Consider the following 17,326-nt stretch of genomic DNA (forward strand, 5'->3'; position numbering starts at 1 on the left):
ATGACACAAGATTAAGAATATTACATAAACAGGCCAGGCACAGTGGCTCACCTCTGTAATCCGAGCACTTTGGGAGGCAGAGGTGGGCAAATCACCTGAGGTCGGGAATTTGAGACCAGCCTGGCCAACATAGGGAAACCTCATCTCTACTAAAAAAATCAGCCGGGTGTGGTGGTGGTTTTCTGTAATCCCAGCTACTTAGGAGGCTGAGGCAGGAGAATCACTTGAACCTGGGAGGCGAAGGTTGCAGTGAGCCGAGATCACACCACTGAACTCCAGCAATAGTGAAAGTGTGTCTCAAAAAAAAAAAAAAAAAAAAAAAGAATATTATATAAAAGTAGTTGATAAACGAGCACAGAATTTGAGAGGATTGACTCCAACTTTCAAAGAAGCTCTACTGTGGGTAAAATGTTATCAACCAGCAACCCATGCTTCAGAGAAATTTCATGAAAGGAAGAGTCCATCCGGGCAGCAAACTTCCTCACTGTCTTATTTTAGGAAATTGCCATAACCTCCCCAACCTCCAGGAGTTGCCACTGTGATCAGTCAACCGTGTCACCGTGTCACCATCAGCAAGACCCTCCATAGGCAAAAAGATTATGCCTTGCTAAAGGCTTAAATGATCGTTAGCATTTTTTACCAATCAGATTTTTTTATTTTTATTTTTGAACTTTTATTTTAGATTTAGAGGGGGTATACCTAGCCTTTCTAGACTCCCTCAGTAATTGGTAAATTTCTCTTTTTATTTTGTTATTATTCTTTTTTCTTTTCTTTTTCTTTTTTAAATTTTTATTTTTTAGAGACAGAGTCTCATCGTGTCCCTCAGGCTGGAGTGCAGTGGCGCAATCATAGCTGACTGTAGCCTCGAACTCTTGGGCTCAAGAGATCCTCCTGCCAAAGCCTCCTGAGTAGCTGGGACCACAGGCACAAGCCAGTGTGCCGTGCTCATTATTATTACTTTTTTTTTTTTTTTGAGACAGAGTCTTGCTCTGTCACCAAGGCTGGAGTGCAGTGGCGCAATCTCCGCTCACTGCAACCTCCTCCTCCCGGGTTCAAGTGATTCTCCTGCCTCAGCCTCCTGAGCAGCTTGGATTGCAGGTGTGCCATCACGTCTGGCTAATTTTTGTATATTTAGTAGAAACGGGGTATCATCATGTTGGCCAGGCTGGTCTGGAACTCCTGACCTCAGGTGATCCACCCGCCTTGGCCTCCCAAAGTGTTGGGATTACAGGCGTGAGCCACCATGTCCACCCATTATTATTACTTTTAATGCCTGCCAGTTCCATTGGTGCACAGAGATTTAAAGGGCACATTCTTCCAGGGAGCGGGCATAACATGAGCACTGGGAATGAAGGTGATAGGTTCTACAGGGGAGGCAGTGCCCAGGAGGGTGGATCTGCGTGTGGGTGTGACCACTCCCTACCCCACCCCGGCTTTTTCTTGTCCTTTGAAGAGACAGAGTGACAGCAAGAAACAAAAAGGGGACTTGGGCCTGGGGTCAGAGGTCTGGTGTTGGGTCTGGAGTCGGCCTCTTAAAGGCTACATGGAGTTGGCACTGTCCCCAACCTCTCTCCTGCATCTTTGCAATAAGGGAGGTGAGGCTGGATAAGCTCCAAGGTCCCTTTCAGCCTTAATACGCATTGTGATACATTATTGACTGCTGGCCGTATTCTGGGTGCTGTTCTAAGAACCGTAGGAATTCCTCTCCTGCGCACAGCTAAACTCTGAGCTAATAGTATCATTATACGAAAGATGAGGAAACGGAGGCACAGACAGATTGAGTCCTTGCCCACGGCCTCGTGGCTCATACGTGGGGGAGTCAGAATTGGAACTAGAGACTGATTGAATGAATGACACTTGGATCACCAGGAGACCCTTCTGATCTCCACTCCTACATCTGTTTCTTAGCAATCATCTCCCAACTCCTACCTCCTCTTTTCAGGTTCTTCTTGGTGACATCTGCTCACCACTCACCTCTTCTCTCCCTTTGTGATGGTCCTACGTCCATATCCCCCTTGTTACTTATTTCCAACTTCTTCCCCCACCTTCCAGCTTGATTCACTCTTTTCTCTTCTGGCCAGCGGATCGGGGGCTCCCAGCTCTCCCCCAGGCTGCAGTATTTTGGGCAGGCACTGAGCGGCGGTCAAGACCTCACCCAGGATGGACTGGTGGACCTGGCTGTGGGGGCCCGGGGCCAGGTGCTCCTGCTCAGGTGAGAGCAGCCTTTCTCGGACGCTCCCCGGGTGGTCCTAGGTCCAGATGGGGGTGCCCACCCCCCACCCCACCCCACATGGTGCTCCCAGGAGCCAAGGGCCTGTCCTCAGCTTGGTGCTCTGCCCGCAGGACAAGACCTGTGCTCTGGGTAGGGGTGAGCATGCAGTTCAAACCTGCCGAGATCCCCAGGTCTGCATTTGAGTGTCGGGAGCAGGTGGTCTCTGACCAGATCCTGGGACAGTCCAGCATCTGCCTTTACATTGACAAACGTTCCAAGAACCTGCTTGGGAGCCGTGAGTCCCCTCCCCTCCAACCCAGGACACCCTGACCTCTGGAGTCCCCCAGCCCCAGACGCCTTTCTCCCACCCTGCCCGTTGTCCACCCAAGGAGTTCCTGTCTCTCTCAACGCCGTTTCTGTGACCGCCTACAGGTGACCTCCAAAGCTCTCTGACGATGGACCTGGCTCTCGACCCTGGCCGCCTGAGTCCCCGTGCCACCTTCCAGGAAACAAAGAACCGGAGTCTGAGCCGAGTCCAAGTCCTCGGGCTGCAGGCATACTGTGAAACCTTCACCCTGCTGCTCCCGGTGCGTCTGGGCATGAACATGGGTGGCGGCCACGCTGGGGCTGGCAGAAGGCAGGGCAGGGACAGAACAGGCTGCGTTCCAGCCTCCCTGTGGCTCAGCCCAGCACAGGACCAGGCATGAAGGAGGTGCTTACTGCATAGCCAGTGAGTGAGTGAGCGAGCGAACAAGTGATGAGATAGGCTGCAACTGCCAGGGGCCACACAGTTGGATTTCAGGAAAGAGAATTGGGCAGCCTGAGAGAGCTCTGTGGCTTCCGGCTGGGCTTTTTTTCAGGCACTCACTGGACACGCATTTATCTAGCTGCTCCTGGGAGATAGGCCCTGCCCTGGGGGCATAGCGGTGGCCGAAACAGTCATTGCTGATCGGGAGGTCGGTGGGGAGGAGAAAAAAAAAACAAAGACAAACCAGGGGAGAGAACAGAGAGGGTGTCAGGGAGGCCTCCTGAAGGCCGTGATGCTGAGCAGGGCCTGAAGGAAGCGGAAGCCGCGCGTGGGAGCTGGGCAGGGGCAGGATGAGAACTGCGGGTGGGGCCGAGCGCAGCTCTGCACAGCGCTCACCTCACCCTCCGCTCTTCCCCACGCCCATCCCCCAGACCTGCGTGGAGGACTCTGTGACCCCCATCACCTTGCGTCTGAACTTCACGCTGGTGGGCGAGCCCCTCTCTGCCTTCAGAAACCTGCGGCCTATGCTGGCCGCTGATGCTCAGAGATACTTCATGGCCTCCGTGAGTCCTGGCGCTGGGGTCTCCCAGAGAGGGCGCACAGCGTGGGGCCTGGGTCTCGGAGAAAACCCCCCATTGCCTTCCCACGCAGCTCCCCTTTGAGAAGAACTGTGGAGCCGACCATATCTGCCAGGACAATCTCGGCATCTCCTTCAGCTTCCCAGGGTGAGTGCCCCCACCTTAGACCTGCCCTACTGCCCCAGCCTCCTTCCTGGAATCTGGGACTCCTGTCTCTGGCTCTCCCTAACATTGTTTCATCCTATACTCAAAACCCAGGTGTCCTGGCTGGGCACAGTGGTCCGCGCCTATAATCCCAGCACTTTGGGAGGCCAAGGCGGGAGGATCTTTTGAGGCCAGGAGTTAGGGATCAGCCTGGGCAACAGAGTGAGATCCCATTTCTACAAAAACAAAACAAAACAACAGCAACAACAAAAGATCAGCTGAGTAGAGCATGTCTATAGTCCCAGTTACTTAGGAGGCTGAAGCTTAAGGATTGCTTGAGCTCTGGAGTTGGAAGTCACAGTGAGCCATGATCACACCATTGCACTCCAGCCTGGGTGAAAGATCAGCACTGCGTTTTTTTTTTTTTTTTTTTTTAAAAAGAGAGAAGAAGAAGAACCCAGGTGTCCTGTCCCCTGTCTATCTCCCACATCCCCACCCACCCCATTTTATCCCAGACCATTTCTAGCCTCAGTCACAGAATTATCTTCTCCTTCCCCACCCCTGATACCCAGCTTGAAGACCCTACTGGTGGGGAGTAACCTGGAGCTGAACGCAGAAGTGATAGTGTGGAATGACGGGGAAGACTCCTACGGAACCACCATCACCTTCTCCCACCCAGCAGGACTGTCCTACCGCCATGTGGCAGAGAGCCAGGTGCTCCCTCTGGGGAAGGAGGAGGAGGTTGGGCTGGGCACTAGTGTAGATTCCTGTGCGGTTCAGAGCCTGGGCTGGGCTTGGAGGTGGTAGTGCCATCTGGGGCACGCCTCCGCTCGTGCGGTGTTCAACTTTGGGCATCACAGTTTAAGGACACTGACTATCAGGAATGATTTCCTGAGAGGCCACTAATGTGGAGACAGAGGGGACCCTGCCCAAATGTCTTTCTATTCCTTGTTATATCAATACTCCTCTTTTGAAGAAAAACATATCTCAGCCTTCAAATAGTTTAAAACACTGTTCTGTAGAAGCAAGGGGTTGAATTTATTGGTCGCTGCACATTAAGGCTTGGCAACCTTTTTCTATAAAGGGTTAGATAGTAAATATTTCAACTTTGTGGTCCACGTGGTCTGTGTCACAGCTACTAACCTCTGCTGTTGTGGAATGAAAGCAGCCATTGACATGAATGAGTTTATGAATGAATATACCTGCAATGCAGTAAAACTTTATGTATAAAAATAGGTAGTGGCTGTTGTTTGCCAATCTCTGTTTTAGAATGCAGAACTAGGACCACAGGGAGTCAAAGAGAAACAGATGTTTTAAACAAAAATATTATGGCCAGGGTGGTGGCTCACGCCTGTAATCCCAGGACTTTGGGAGGCTGAGGCAGGCGGATCACCTGAGGTCAGGAGTTTGACCAGCCTGGCCCACATGGTGAAACTCCATCTCCATGAAAAATACAAAAATTGGCCGGGCATGGTGGCGGGTGCCTGTAATCCCAGCTACTGGGGAGGCCGAGGCTGGAGAATTGCTTGAATCCGGAAGGGGGAGGTTGCAGTGAGCCGAGATTGTGCCACTGCACTCCAGCCTGGACGACAAAGCAAGACTCTGTCTCAAAAAAAAAAAAAAAAAAAAAAAAAGAGAAAAATGTTATTATGAAAAATTTAAAACATTTACAAAAGTAGAAAGTAGTTCAACAAACCTCCCCAAAACTTGTCACCTAGATTCAACAATTAGCAACATTTTGCCACATTTGTTTCATCAATTGTTCCCCTTGCTAAGGTATTTTCTTTCCTTCTTTCCTTCTTTCCTTCCTTCCTTCCTTCCTTCCTTCCTTCCTTCCTTCCTTCCTTCCTTCCTTCCTTCCTTCCTTCCTTCCTGCTTTCTTTGTGAGACAGGGTCTTGCTCTGTCACACAGGCTGGAGTGCAGTGGCACAATTTCAGCTTACTGTAGCTTCGACGTCCTGGGCTCAAGCAATCCTCCCATCTCAGCCTCCTGAGTAGCTACAACCACATGCACACACACCATACCTGGCTAATTTTTAAATGTTTTGTAGAGTTGGGGTCTTACCATGCTGTCCAAGCTGGTCTCTAACTCCTGGATTCAAGCAATCCTCCCATCTCAGCCTCCCAAAGTGTTGGAGTTACAGACATGAGCCACTGTGCCTGACCGGCTAAAGTATTTTAAAACAAATCTCAGACATGGGGGTCATTGTACTCCTCCTTATTCACTCTGCTCTGGTTTGAATGCATCACCCAAAGTTCACATGTTAGACACTTAATTCCCAATGCAACAGTGTTGAAAGGTGAAACCTTTAAAAGGTGGTTAGGTTATGAGGGCTTTGCCCTCATGAATGGATGAATACTATTATCTCCAGAGTAGATTAGTCATATCAGGAGTGGGTTTCTTTCTTTCTTTCTTTCTTTCTTTCTTTCTTTCTTTCTTTCTTTCTTTCTTTCTTTCTTTCTTTCTTTCTTCTTTCTTTTTTTGATGGGGTCTTGCTCTGTTGTCCAGGCTGGGGTGCAATGGCACGATCTTGGCTCACTGCAGCCTCTGCCTCCTGAGTTCAAGCAATCCTTGTGCCTCAGCCTCCCCAGTAGCTGGGATTACAGGTGCCCACCCCCACGCCCAGCTAAGTTTTGCATTTTTACTAGGGATGGGGTTTCACCATGTTGGGCGGTCTGGTCTTGAACTCCTGACCTCAAGTGATCCACCTGCCTTGGCTTCCCAAAGTACTAGGATTACAGGTGTGAGCCATGGAGCCTGGCTCAGGAGTGGGTTTCTAATTAAAGGATAAGTTTGGCCCCCTTTGCCTCTCACTCTCACATGTATTCTCTTGCTCCTCTGCCTTCTGCTGTGAGATGATGCAACACAAAGACCCTCACCAGATACTGGTGCCATGTTCTTGGACTTCCCAGCCTCCAGAACCGCAAAACTTCTATTGATACACTACCTAGTTTGTGGTAATCTGTTATAGCAGCAGGGAACAGACAAAGACACACTCTATAGTTCTGAACAATGAGGACATCTTATATGACCTCAACACCATTATCACACCCAGTGAAATAAGTGATTCCTTGGTATTAAGATCATAGTCAAAATTCCATAATTGTCTCAAAAATATCTTTTTACTTCTGGTCTATTTGAACCAAAATTCAACCTAGGTCCACATATGATGTTTGGTTGTTATTTCTGCTGTCTTTCTTAGTCTAATATTCCCAACGGAAGTGCATTTTGATTAATGTATAAAAGAACGCACCAGGAAGGGCCATCTCTTGCATGTGAGGGGTGATCCCTGTCAATGAAAGTGCTCCTAGACATATTAACCAAATGTAATGTGTGGACTTTTGTTGAATATTGCTTTTAACAAATGAACTGTAAAATAACATTTTTGGAGACAATCTAAGAAAATAGAACACGACCAATATTGGTATATTAAGGAGTAATTGTTAATTTTGTTGGCTGTGATTTGTTGGATCTTGTGGTTATGTTTAAAATACCCTTATCTGTTGGTGGTATACACTGAAGTATTTCCAGATGAAACAATATGATGTTTGGAATGTGCTTTAAAGTGTTCAGAAAGAGAACATACTAGAAACAAGAGTAGAAAACTGTTGATTACTTAAAATCAGTGATGCCTGTATGGGGATTGATTTTTCAGTCTATTTTTGAATGTGTTTCAAAATTTCCATAATAAGAGACCTTTAAAATAACAATAAAAAGGTGAACATTTTAATACAGTTGAGATTTCTACTTTGGAAGAAAGTTTGACCAGATAGCTATGGGGGAGCTTTTAAAAACATAACCTTGGCTGGACATGGTGGCTCATACCTGTAATCCTAGTGTTTTGGGGGGCCAAGGTGGGAGGATTGCTTGAGGCCAGGAGTTCAAGACCAGCCTGGGCAACATAGTGAGATCCCATCTATTAAAAAAAATGTTTAAAAAAATTACCCAGGCATGGTGGTGTGTGCCGGTAGTCCCAGCTACTCAGGAGGCTGAGGCGAGAGGATGGCTTGAGGTCAGGAGTTTGAGGCTGCAGTGAGCTGTGATTGCATCACTGCTCTCTAGCCTAGGTGACACAGTGAGACCTGGTCTCAATAAACAAACAAACAAATAAACAAAAGCATAAGCTTAAGGCGGGCTTCAGGAAGCTTCATCACTACTTCATGGCATGTTTTTGGAATGTTGTTATATTAGGTTGGTGCAAAAGTAATTGTGGTTTTTTCCATTGCTTTTAGTTTCAACTAATACTCGTCTACTTTTTCTCACGCCTAGAAACAGGGGCAGCTGCGTTCCCTGCGCCTGACATGTGACAGCGCCCCAGCTGGGAGCCAGGGCACCTGGAGTACCAGCTGCAGAATCAACCACCTCATCTTCCGTGGTGGTGCCCAGGTCAGCCTGGCTTCTGTCCCCTTGCCACTGCCCTGCCCCACCCTGTCTTTACTGCTCTGTGACCTCTCAGTTCCTTTTCCTCAGATCACCTTCTTGGCTACCTTTGACGTCTCCCCCAAGGCTGTCCTGGGAGACCGGCTGCTTCTGACAGCCAATGTGAGCAGGTGAGCCTGGCCAGGCCAGGGGCAGTGCCCCTTATCTCCAGCCTCACACCCCATTCTCCTCCTCTGGGGCCTTTGGCAACTGGGTCTCTCCTCTTTCTCCAGTGAGAACAACACCCCCAGGACGAACAAGACCACCTTCCAGCTGGAGCTCCCGCTGAAGTATGCCGTCTACACTGTGGCTAGCAGGTCAGCAGGTACCCCACCGCAGGAAAAAGGGTTCTCTCTGACCCGGATAGGGGTGATTCTTGCCCCCTGCAGCAGCTGAACATGAGATGTGGTAGGTTTTGTGTGGTGGATAATACTGCCAGCAGCACTTACCAGTCAACACATTTGTTTTGTTTTGGTTTTTGTTTCCTTTTATCTTTGATTCAATTATTATTATTATTATTGTTTTTTGAGACAGAGTTTTCTCTTGTTGCCCAGGCTGGAGTGCAGTGGCACGATCTCGGCTCACTGCAAACTCTGCCTCCCGGGTTCAAGTGATTCTTCTGCCTCAGCCTCCTGAGTAGCTGGGATTACAGGTGCGTGCCACCACACCCAGTTCATTTTTGAATTTTTAGTAGAGACAGCAGGGTTTCACCATGTTGGCCAGGATGGTCTCCAACACCTGACCTCACGTGATCCACCTGCCTCTCCCAAAGTGATGGGATTACAGGCATAAGCCACCATACCCAGCCTATTTTCTAAATTTTTATTTCAACTTTGATGTTAGATTGGGGGGTACCTGTACAGATTTGTTACATGGGAATATTGCATGATGCTGAGGTTTGGGGTACAAATCCCACCACTCTGGTAGTGAACATGGAACCCGACAGGTAGTTTTTCAACCCATGCCCCTCCCTGCACGCTCCGGTCCACAGTGTCTATTGTTTCCATCTTTGTGTCCATGTTTGCTCAGTGCTTACCTCCCACGTGTAAGTGAGAACATGCAGTATTTACTTTTCTGTTCCTGTGCTAATTTGCTTAGGATTATGGACTCCAGCTCCATCCATGTTACTGTAGGGGACATGATTTCATTCTCTTCATGGCTGCATAGTATTCCGTGGGTGTATATGCCCCATGTATATGTACATTTTCCTTATACCACGGATGGGCATCTAGGTTGATTCCATGTCTTCGCTATTGTGAATAGCACAGCAGTGAACATATGAGTGCATGTCTCTTTTTGGTAGAATGATTTATTTTGGGAAAGGGGAGATATATCCACTAATGAGATTGCTCCGTCAAATGGTAGCTCTGTGTTTAAGTTTGTTGAGAAATGTCCAAACTACTTTCCACAGTAGCTGAACTAATTTACTTCCCCACCAACAGTGTGTAAGGGTTCCTTTTTCTCTGCAGCCTCATCAGCATCTGCTGTTTTTGACTTTTTAATAGTACTCACTCTGACTGGTGTGAGATGGTTTCTCATTTTGGTTGATTTGCATTTGTCTGATGATTAGTGATGCTGAGCATTTTTTCATACATTTTTTGGCCACTTGTATAATGTTCTTTTTTTTACTTTTTTGTTAATGTTTTGTTACTGAAACACCATATATATTCTTTTGAGAAGTGTCTATTGGTATCCTTTGCCCATTTTTTTTTTTTTTTTCTGAGACGGAGTCTTGCTCTGTTGCCCAGGCTGGAGTGCAGTGGCGTGATCTTGCCTCACTGCAACCTCTGCCTCCCAAGTTCAAGTTCAAGTGATTCTTCTGCCTCAGCCTCTGGAGTAGCTGGAATTACAGGCACGCACCACCATGCTCAGCTAATTTTTGTATTTTTAGTGGAGATAGGGTTTCATCATGTTGGCCAGGCTGGTTTCGAACTCCTGACCTCAAGTGATCCACCCACCCTGGCCTCCCAAGGTTCTGGGATTATGGGCATGAGCTATCACGTCTGGCTGTCAACAAGTGTTTATTGTGGGCTAGTTATGATAATAATTGTAATGTTATTATCATTTTATCCCAGTTTTGATAGAAGTTACTGAAGCCTTTCTCAAAAGCACCAAGATTCTCTTGGCTTCCCCAGGAGATACGAGACATGTCCCTACCTTTGATGTTCTTCTAAGCCTCACTGGGGAGCAAAGTTATCCTGGTCCAAACCCGAATTCCATCTAGGGCCACTGTGGTTCTGTATTGCATGGGCGCAGGGGATGTGGGTTTCCGAGATGGGGCTAGGACCCCTTGTAAGGAGAGGCCTCAGTTAACATGGAAGCGTCCACAGCATCGTGGGGCCCTTGGCATCTGGACAGGACATTTCTTCTTGTCCTGGGAATACACTTGTATCCTGCAGGGCTTTTAGAAGCCCCTCTTCCTCTTCCCAGTACCCTTGGGGAAGGATAGGGACAGATGACCTGCCTGCCACAGAGGTTGCATGTCAAGGAGAAGCTGGATAAAAATATAGGGCTGACTGGGTGTGGTGTTTCACGCCTGTAATCCCAGCACTTTGAGAGGCTGAGGCGGGTGGATCATCTGAGGTCAGGAGTTTGAGACCAGCCTGGCCATGGCCAACATGGAGAAACCCCATCTCTACTAAAATACAAAACTGGCCAGGAGTGGTGGCAGGCACTTGTAATCCCAGCTACTTGGGAGGCTGAGGCATGAGAATCGCTTGAACCCAGGAGGTGGAAGTTGCAGTGAGCCAAGATTGCACCATTGCACTCCAGCCTGGGCAACAAGAGCGAAACTCCATCTCAAAAAAAAAAAAAAAGGCCTTGAAATGCTGCCAGAGAGGATGAGATAAGGTGTTTGAAACTAAAAGGTCAAGTGTTTCAGCAGACACCTTCCTTCAGCCAATGCCTTCCTGGAATTTGCTGTGTGCCAGGCATGGTGCTGCGGTTATTTTCCACACATTCATTTGACATTCATCGATGATTTACTGAGCACCTATTACCTGTGATCAAAACCAGACACGAACCCTCGCCCTTGTGGGGTGTGCCTTGCTGGAAGTTCTGTGACTGGTGTTTCCCACTCTCACCTGCACCTGCACGCGTGGAGGCTCCCAGCCAGGTGCATGCTCTGAGTTCGTGTGCTGGGGTGTGCCCCAGGCTCTCATACCCCTTAGTGGGGGACCCACAGGCAGGCCCCACCTCCTCTAGGCATGTGTGGTCCACAGCTCGGCCACACACAGCAGATGTGACTCTGTGGGTTGGGGCAAAGGGAGTGCCAGGTTGGAGCATTTTGTGGGGAGGCCGAGGTGGGAGGATCGCTTGAGGCCGGGAGTTCAGGATCAGCCTGGGCAACATAGTGAGACCCTGTCCCTGTCCCTGTCCCTACAAAACAATTTTTAAAATTAGCCAGGCATGGTGGCATACATCTTTAGTTTCAACTACTTGGGAGGCTGAGGTGGGAGGCTCACTTGAGCCCAAGAGCAGTTCAAGGCTGCTGTGAGCTGTGATCACATCACTGCACTCCAGACTGGGCAACAGAGCAAGACCCTGGCTCTTGAAAAAAAAATGAGTGCAAAGATCTCATAGCTGCCTGCAGAAGAGGCTGCCAGTGGGGCTGGGTAGTCAGTGCAATGAACGGAGCAGAGAGCTCTGCCACTGACTGCAGGAGAGCAGGGGCCAGGGCCTGCCCCTCTGCTTTCCTTCCAGCCCTTTGTGGGGATGTAGGATCCCAGGGCTCTGTGGGACACAGCACAGGGTTGGGGTGACCCAGGCTGACGCTGTTGACCAAATGCTACTGAGCATTGCCCCTTCCCAGTCCCCCACATGCCTTCCTGGGGGCCCTTTTCTCCCATTTCCTTGGTTTTTCCAGGCCTGGGGCTTGGAGGTGAGGGAGGGCCCACAGCAGACTCTTTATGAGGTCTCAGTTTAACACCTCCTGAGCCCGTTTTGGGCACAAGCCTGGAGACCCAGTGGGCAGCTGGGACCCCCAACGGGTAGCTGGTCTCACCACTGCCTCACTGCTTCACTCTTCCGGCACCTGTCCTCTAGCTGGCATAGTCCAAACGCCAGCCCACTGCACCTACTCTGAAGACTCATTCCTCCTCTGCCAAATTTTTGTAGTGCAATCTTGGCTCACTGCAACTTCCACCTCCTGGGTTCAAGCGATTCTCATGCCTCAGCCTCCCAAGTAGCTGGGATTACAAGTGCCTGCCACCACTCCTGGCCAGTTTTGTATTTTAGTAGAGATAGGGTTTCTCCATGTTGGCCATGGCCAGGCTGGTCTCAAACTCCTGACCTCAGATGATCCACCCGCCTCAGCCTCCCAAAGTACTGGGATTGCAGGTGTAAGCCACTGCGCTCAGCCAATTAGCACTTGTTTGAAGTGCAGTGGCACCATCTCTGCTCACTGCAACCTCCGCCTCCTGGCTGCAAGCAATTCTTGTGCCTCAGCCTCCCAAGTAGCTGGGATTACAGCCACCCGCCACCACACCTGGCTAATTTTCGTATTTTTAGTAGAGATGGGGTTTCTCCATGTTGGCCAGGCTGATCTTGAACTTCTGACCTCAGGTGATCCCCGCCTGTCTCAGCCTGTCAAAGTGCTGCGATTATAGGCATGAGCCACCGTGCCTGGCCTCTAAACTCTTTCTCTCTCTCTCTCTCTCTTTTTTTTTTTTTTTTTTTTTGAGAAAGAGTCTTGCTGTGTCATGCAGTGGCATGATCTCGGCTCACTGCAACCTCGGTTTCCCAGGCTCAAACAATTCTCTTGCCTCAGCCTCCCGAGTACCTGGGAATACAGGTGCACACCACCACGCCCGGCTAATTTTTGTGTTTTTAATAGAGACAGGGTTTCGCCATGTTGGCCAGGGTGATCTCGAACTCCTGATCTCAGGTGATCCGCCCATTTCAGCATCTCAAAGTGCTGGGATTATAGGCATGAGCCACCGCGCCTGGCCTCTAAACTCTCTTTTAACCTAACTCAGCCACAGCCCTCATTCCAGGACACGCCAAGGCCCCACCGACCACCTGTCCTCTCATGCTCTAGCCAACGCCTTCTGCAGATGCCCTGTGGTAGTTCACATCCACCTGTGCCTCTTCTCTCTCCAGCCACGAACAATCCACCAAGTACCTCAACTTCTCAGACTCTGAGGAGAAGGAGAGCCGTGTGGCCATGCACAGATACCAGGCAGGTGGTGGAGACGCAGGAGCCTGGGCTGGGGTGGGAGGCTGGGAGCCGGAGACTGGGGAGGGATGTGGGCTTTGGCATGGGCTCTGCCCTCAGCGCCCTCTGTGCAGGTTAATAACCTGGGACAGAGGGACCTGCCTGTCAGCATCAACTTCTGGGTGCCTGTGGAGCTGAACCAGGAGGCTGTGTGGATGGAGGTGGAGGTCTCCCACCCCCAGGTACCCAAGGACTACATGTGGCTCCTCCATGAATGCCCTTTCTACCTGGATTCCTTGTGCCCCATGCGAGTCTCTGATGTCCAAGCTGAGACACTTGTTCTCTGCATTTTCCCCAGAACCCATCCCTTCGGTGCTCCTCAGAGAAAATCGCACCCCCAGCGTCTGACTTCCTGGCATACATTCAGAAGAATCCCGTGCTGGTGAGGAGGGCTCTGGGCCGGCCCTTACTGTGGGCCACACATCAGAGGAATTTGACCCAGGCGTTCATATTCCACATCTGTCCTGCTGAAGTACCCTCTTGCATTCGGATGTGGCCACTGCCCTCAAATCACACTGTGTAATGCTGCCTCCCACCTTCACACTCATCTTTCTCAGCCCCATGCTATATATCTGCCCCCAGGACTGCTCCATTGCTGGCTGCCTGCGGTTCCGCTGTGATGTGCCCTCCTTCAGCATCCAGGAGGAGCTGGATTTCACCCTGAAGGGCAACCTCAGTTTCGCCTGGGTCCGCCAGGTGTGTGGGCGCAACGACAGAGCCCATGCCCCAGACTCAGGCAGGACCTGGCATGTCTGTGCCCATCTGCAAGCCAGGGCATCCCTGGAGCTCTGAGCCTCCTCCAGAGCCAGTTCCACAGGTTTCGCCCAACCCCTTTGCAGACATCGCAGAAGAAGGTGTCGGTCGTGAGTGTGGCTGAAATTACGTTTGACACATCCGTGTACTCCCAGCTTCCAGGACAGGAGGCATTTATGAGAGCTCAGGTAGAGACCGTGTGGGGGGCAGCGACCAGGCTGGAAAGAGGCCCCGAGGGCTACATCCGGGGTGCTGGGTAGGGGTTTGCAAGCCTGGGGGGAGGAGGGTGAAGGTCTCTGGGCAAGACAGCTGTCCCTAAGGGCGTGGGTGCTGCTGCGTCTCACCTTTTGGAGCAGGGCCTGGGTCAGGAGGAGGGGGAGTTAAAAGTTGGGGAGCCTGGGAGGAGTCTGGGATAGCAGGAGGACGGGAGTGCTCTGACCGGGTCACCTCCACTTCAGACGACAACGGTGCTGGAGAAGTACGAGGTCCACAACCCCACCCCCCTCATCATAGGCAGCTCCATTGGGGGTCTGCTGCTGCTGGCGCTCATCACAGCAGCACTGTACAAAGTGAGTGTTTTATGCCACTCCTCACACCACCAGCATCTGGTCCCGCTCTTTTTGCAGAGTGAGAAGGAGCTCACTGAAGGCACTTTCTTACTGGGTCACTTCATATGAGAAACTGCCTCCCACCTGCAATGTCACCTGTCCCCAATATCCCCCTACTTTGTGATTCCCAGGTTTCCTCTAATCTTTCTCCCTTTCTTTCCCGCTCTTCTCCATCATTCTACATGTTTCCCTTGACAACAGATTATCATATAAAAGCACAGACTTGGGTTTGAATGTCGACATCACCACGGGTTCTTTTTGTCTTTGACCATAGGCCAGTGTCTGCTCCACTCTGGGCCTTGATTTCTCAGTGTGAAGGTGATTCTACCCCAGCTCATAGAATTTTGGCTAAATCTAGGCCGGGTGTGGTGGTTCATGGCTGTAATCCCAGCAGTTTGGGAGACCGAGGCAGGTGGATCGCTTGAGGTCAGGAGTTAGAGACCAGCCTGGCCTATGCGGTGAAACCCTGTCTCTACTAAAAATACAAAAATTAGTTGGGCATGGTGGCAGGTGGCTGTAATCCCAGGTACTGAGGAGGCTGAGGCAGGAGAATTGCTTGAACCCAGGAGGTGGAGGTTGCAGTGAACCGAGATCACGCCACTGCACTCCAGCCTGGGCAACAGAGTGAGACTCCACCTCAAAAAGAAAACAATTTTGGCTAAATCTAGATGACATGATGCATGTAAAGTTCCTAGTGCAGTGCTTTGAACCTAGCAAGGATTTCAGAAATAGTGACCCCTCTCCCTCAGTCATCTCTTTTCCTCTCTTCCACTGAATGGACTTCCTGAGTTTCTTCTCCGTCCTCCCCCCAGGTTGGCTTCTTCAAGCGTCAGTACAAGGAAATGATGGAGGAGGCAAATGGACAAATTGCTCCAGAAAACAGGACATAGACCCCCAGCCCTCCCAGTGAGAAATCATCTCCTCTTTGCCTTGGACTTCCTCTCCCCCACGAGGTTTCCCCACTTACTTACCCTCACCTGTCAGGCCTGAGCGGGAGGAACCATCCCACCTCAGAGAGAGGCTGGGATCAGCCTGCTTCCTGTGTTTGGGAGAAAGCATCTTGCTTGGGAATGGGCCTTTGTCTTGTCAAGGTTCCAACTGGAAACCCTTTGGACAGGGTCTCTGCTGTGTTCCCCAAAGGGTTTGACTTGCAATTTCTACCTAGAAATACATGGGCAATACCCCCAGTCCTGGCACGAATGATCTTTCTTTTCTTTTCTTTCTTTTTTTTTTTTGAGACGGAGTCTCTTTCTGTCGCCCAGGCTGGAGTGCAATGGCGCAATCTCAGCTCACTGCAACCTCCACCTCCTGGGTTCAAGTAATTCTGTTGTCTCAGCCTCCTGAGTAGCTGGGACTACAGGCGCCCGCCACCTCGCCCGGCCTCATCTTTCTAAAATACAGTTCTGAACCCGCTGCTCATCCCCACCTGTCTTCAACGGCTCCCCCATTACCCTCAGGACAATGTCTGAACTCTCCAGCTTCGTGTGAGAAGTCCCCTTCCATCCCAGAGGGTGGGCTTCAGGGCGTGCAGCATGAGAGGCTCTGTGTCCCCTATCACCCTCGTTTCCAGTGAATTAGTGTCATGTCAGCATCAGCTCATGGCTTCATCGTGGAGCTCTCAGTTCCGATTTCCCAGGCTGAATTGGGAGTGAGATGTCTGCACACTGGGTTCTGCAGAGCTGGCCTCCGGCGTGGGGCAGCATGGCTGGCTGGGAGGGAGGAGCGCCCTCTAGGGAGGGACATGGCCCCGGTGCAGCTGCAGCTCACCCAGCCCCAGGGGCGGAAGAGACCCAACCACTTCTATTTTTTGAGGTTACGAATATAGTAACTGAAGAAATGGCACAACATGATTTTTTTTAAAGTATACTTTAAATGTTTGTGTTAATAAATTAAAACATACACAAAAAGACGCATCTACCGCTCTTGGGATATATGTCAAAGGTCTAAAAAAACAGCCTTCTGTGGATGTGAGTCCTGAAGGATGACCTATGGGGTCCCTTTACCATGGTGGACCCTGACCAGCGGGGCAGGACAAGAAGTTAACCAGAGTAGGGTTGTGAATATCCCTCTTGGAAGTAACCTGACCTCTTAATCTGCTCACTCCACTCTCAGGGCTGGTGCTGGTGGAGCTGTCGGGTGGAGGGGCATAGAATAGAAAAGGGACAAGCCCCCAGTGGCTACTCTTCCACCTAGAAAGGTCTCTGGAGTGACCAATACTCACAAGCGTTTCCTGCAAGTCCTAGGATATGCTGAAGGGCACACTGTCTGCATTTAGTGAGTGATTGAAGAGCACTTTGGGGTCCCACATTGAGAGCTGCTGCCCACAGTAAGGTCATTCTGGCTATTATGCCACCATCCTGGCATAAAGTTCATCATGGTTCTTGGCACTGAGCTGGGGGCACACAGGACAAGCGATTCCTGACCTCGGCGTGATGCCACTTGCAGCTGTCACCAGCAAGGGACCCGGGCCATGTGGATGTTTCAATTAGAAAAACAGAAGGGAGGCAGTTGAGTGATTTAAAGGGAAGGTGGAAAGTGGCTGTTTACCTCCAGCCAAAAATCTCTGTCCTATACATCAGCAGACGGTCCAAAATCCCTGTGGATTTTGTAGCTTTTGAGTCCCCAGGACGACTATTACGCAGTTTCCC

General features: G+C 50.2%; 1 protein-coding gene across 4 annotated transcripts in view; it reads left to right on the top strand.

The window, feature by feature from the left end:
* The window catches only part of LOC104661579 (integrin alpha-X), a 29,508-nt gene extending 12,866 nt beyond the window's left edge, over nt 1-16,642 (top strand). Inside the window, exons 15-31 of one of the 4 annotated variants that reach the window (XM_010362272.2) lie at nt 2,082-2,212; nt 2,344-2,507; nt 2,645-2,799; nt 3,392-3,523; nt 3,612-3,685; nt 4,255-4,396; nt 7,953-8,069; nt 8,154-8,233; nt 8,336-8,419; nt 13,203-13,281; nt 13,392-13,499; nt 13,616-13,699; nt 13,900-14,013; nt 14,157-14,258; nt 14,529-14,639; nt 15,491-15,584; nt 15,917-16,642. In XM_010362272.2, coding sequence (XP_010360574.2) covers nt 2,082-2,212; nt 2,344-2,507; nt 2,645-2,799; nt 3,392-3,523; nt 3,612-3,685; nt 4,255-4,396; nt 7,953-8,069; nt 8,154-8,233; nt 8,336-8,419; nt 13,203-13,281; nt 13,392-13,499; nt 13,616-13,699; nt 13,900-14,013; nt 14,157-14,258; nt 14,529-14,639; nt 15,491-15,568 — 1,755 coding nt within the window. In that variant the 3' untranslated portion in view covers nt 15,569-15,584; nt 15,917-16,642. Of the gene's footprint in view, nt 1-2,081; nt 2,213-2,343; nt 2,508-2,644; nt 2,800-3,391; nt 3,524-3,611; nt 3,686-4,254; nt 4,397-7,952; nt 8,070-8,153; nt 8,234-8,335; nt 8,511-13,202; nt 13,282-13,391; nt 13,500-13,615; nt 13,700-13,899; nt 14,014-14,156; nt 14,259-14,528; nt 14,640-15,490; nt 15,867-15,916 lie in introns of those variants that run through there. The other 3 variants (XM_010362271.2, XM_010362270.2, XM_030925467.1) reach the window with 3 other exon arrangements.
* Nucleotides 16,643-17,326: the final 684 nt, after the last annotated feature.

The sequence above is a fragment of the Rhinopithecus roxellana genome, chromosome 20, assembly GCF_007565055.1.
Source record: "Rhinopithecus roxellana isolate Shanxi Qingling chromosome 20, ASM756505v1, whole genome shotgun sequence".
Classification (NCBI taxonomy): Eukaryota; Metazoa; Chordata; class Mammalia; order Primates; family Cercopithecidae; genus Rhinopithecus; species Rhinopithecus roxellana.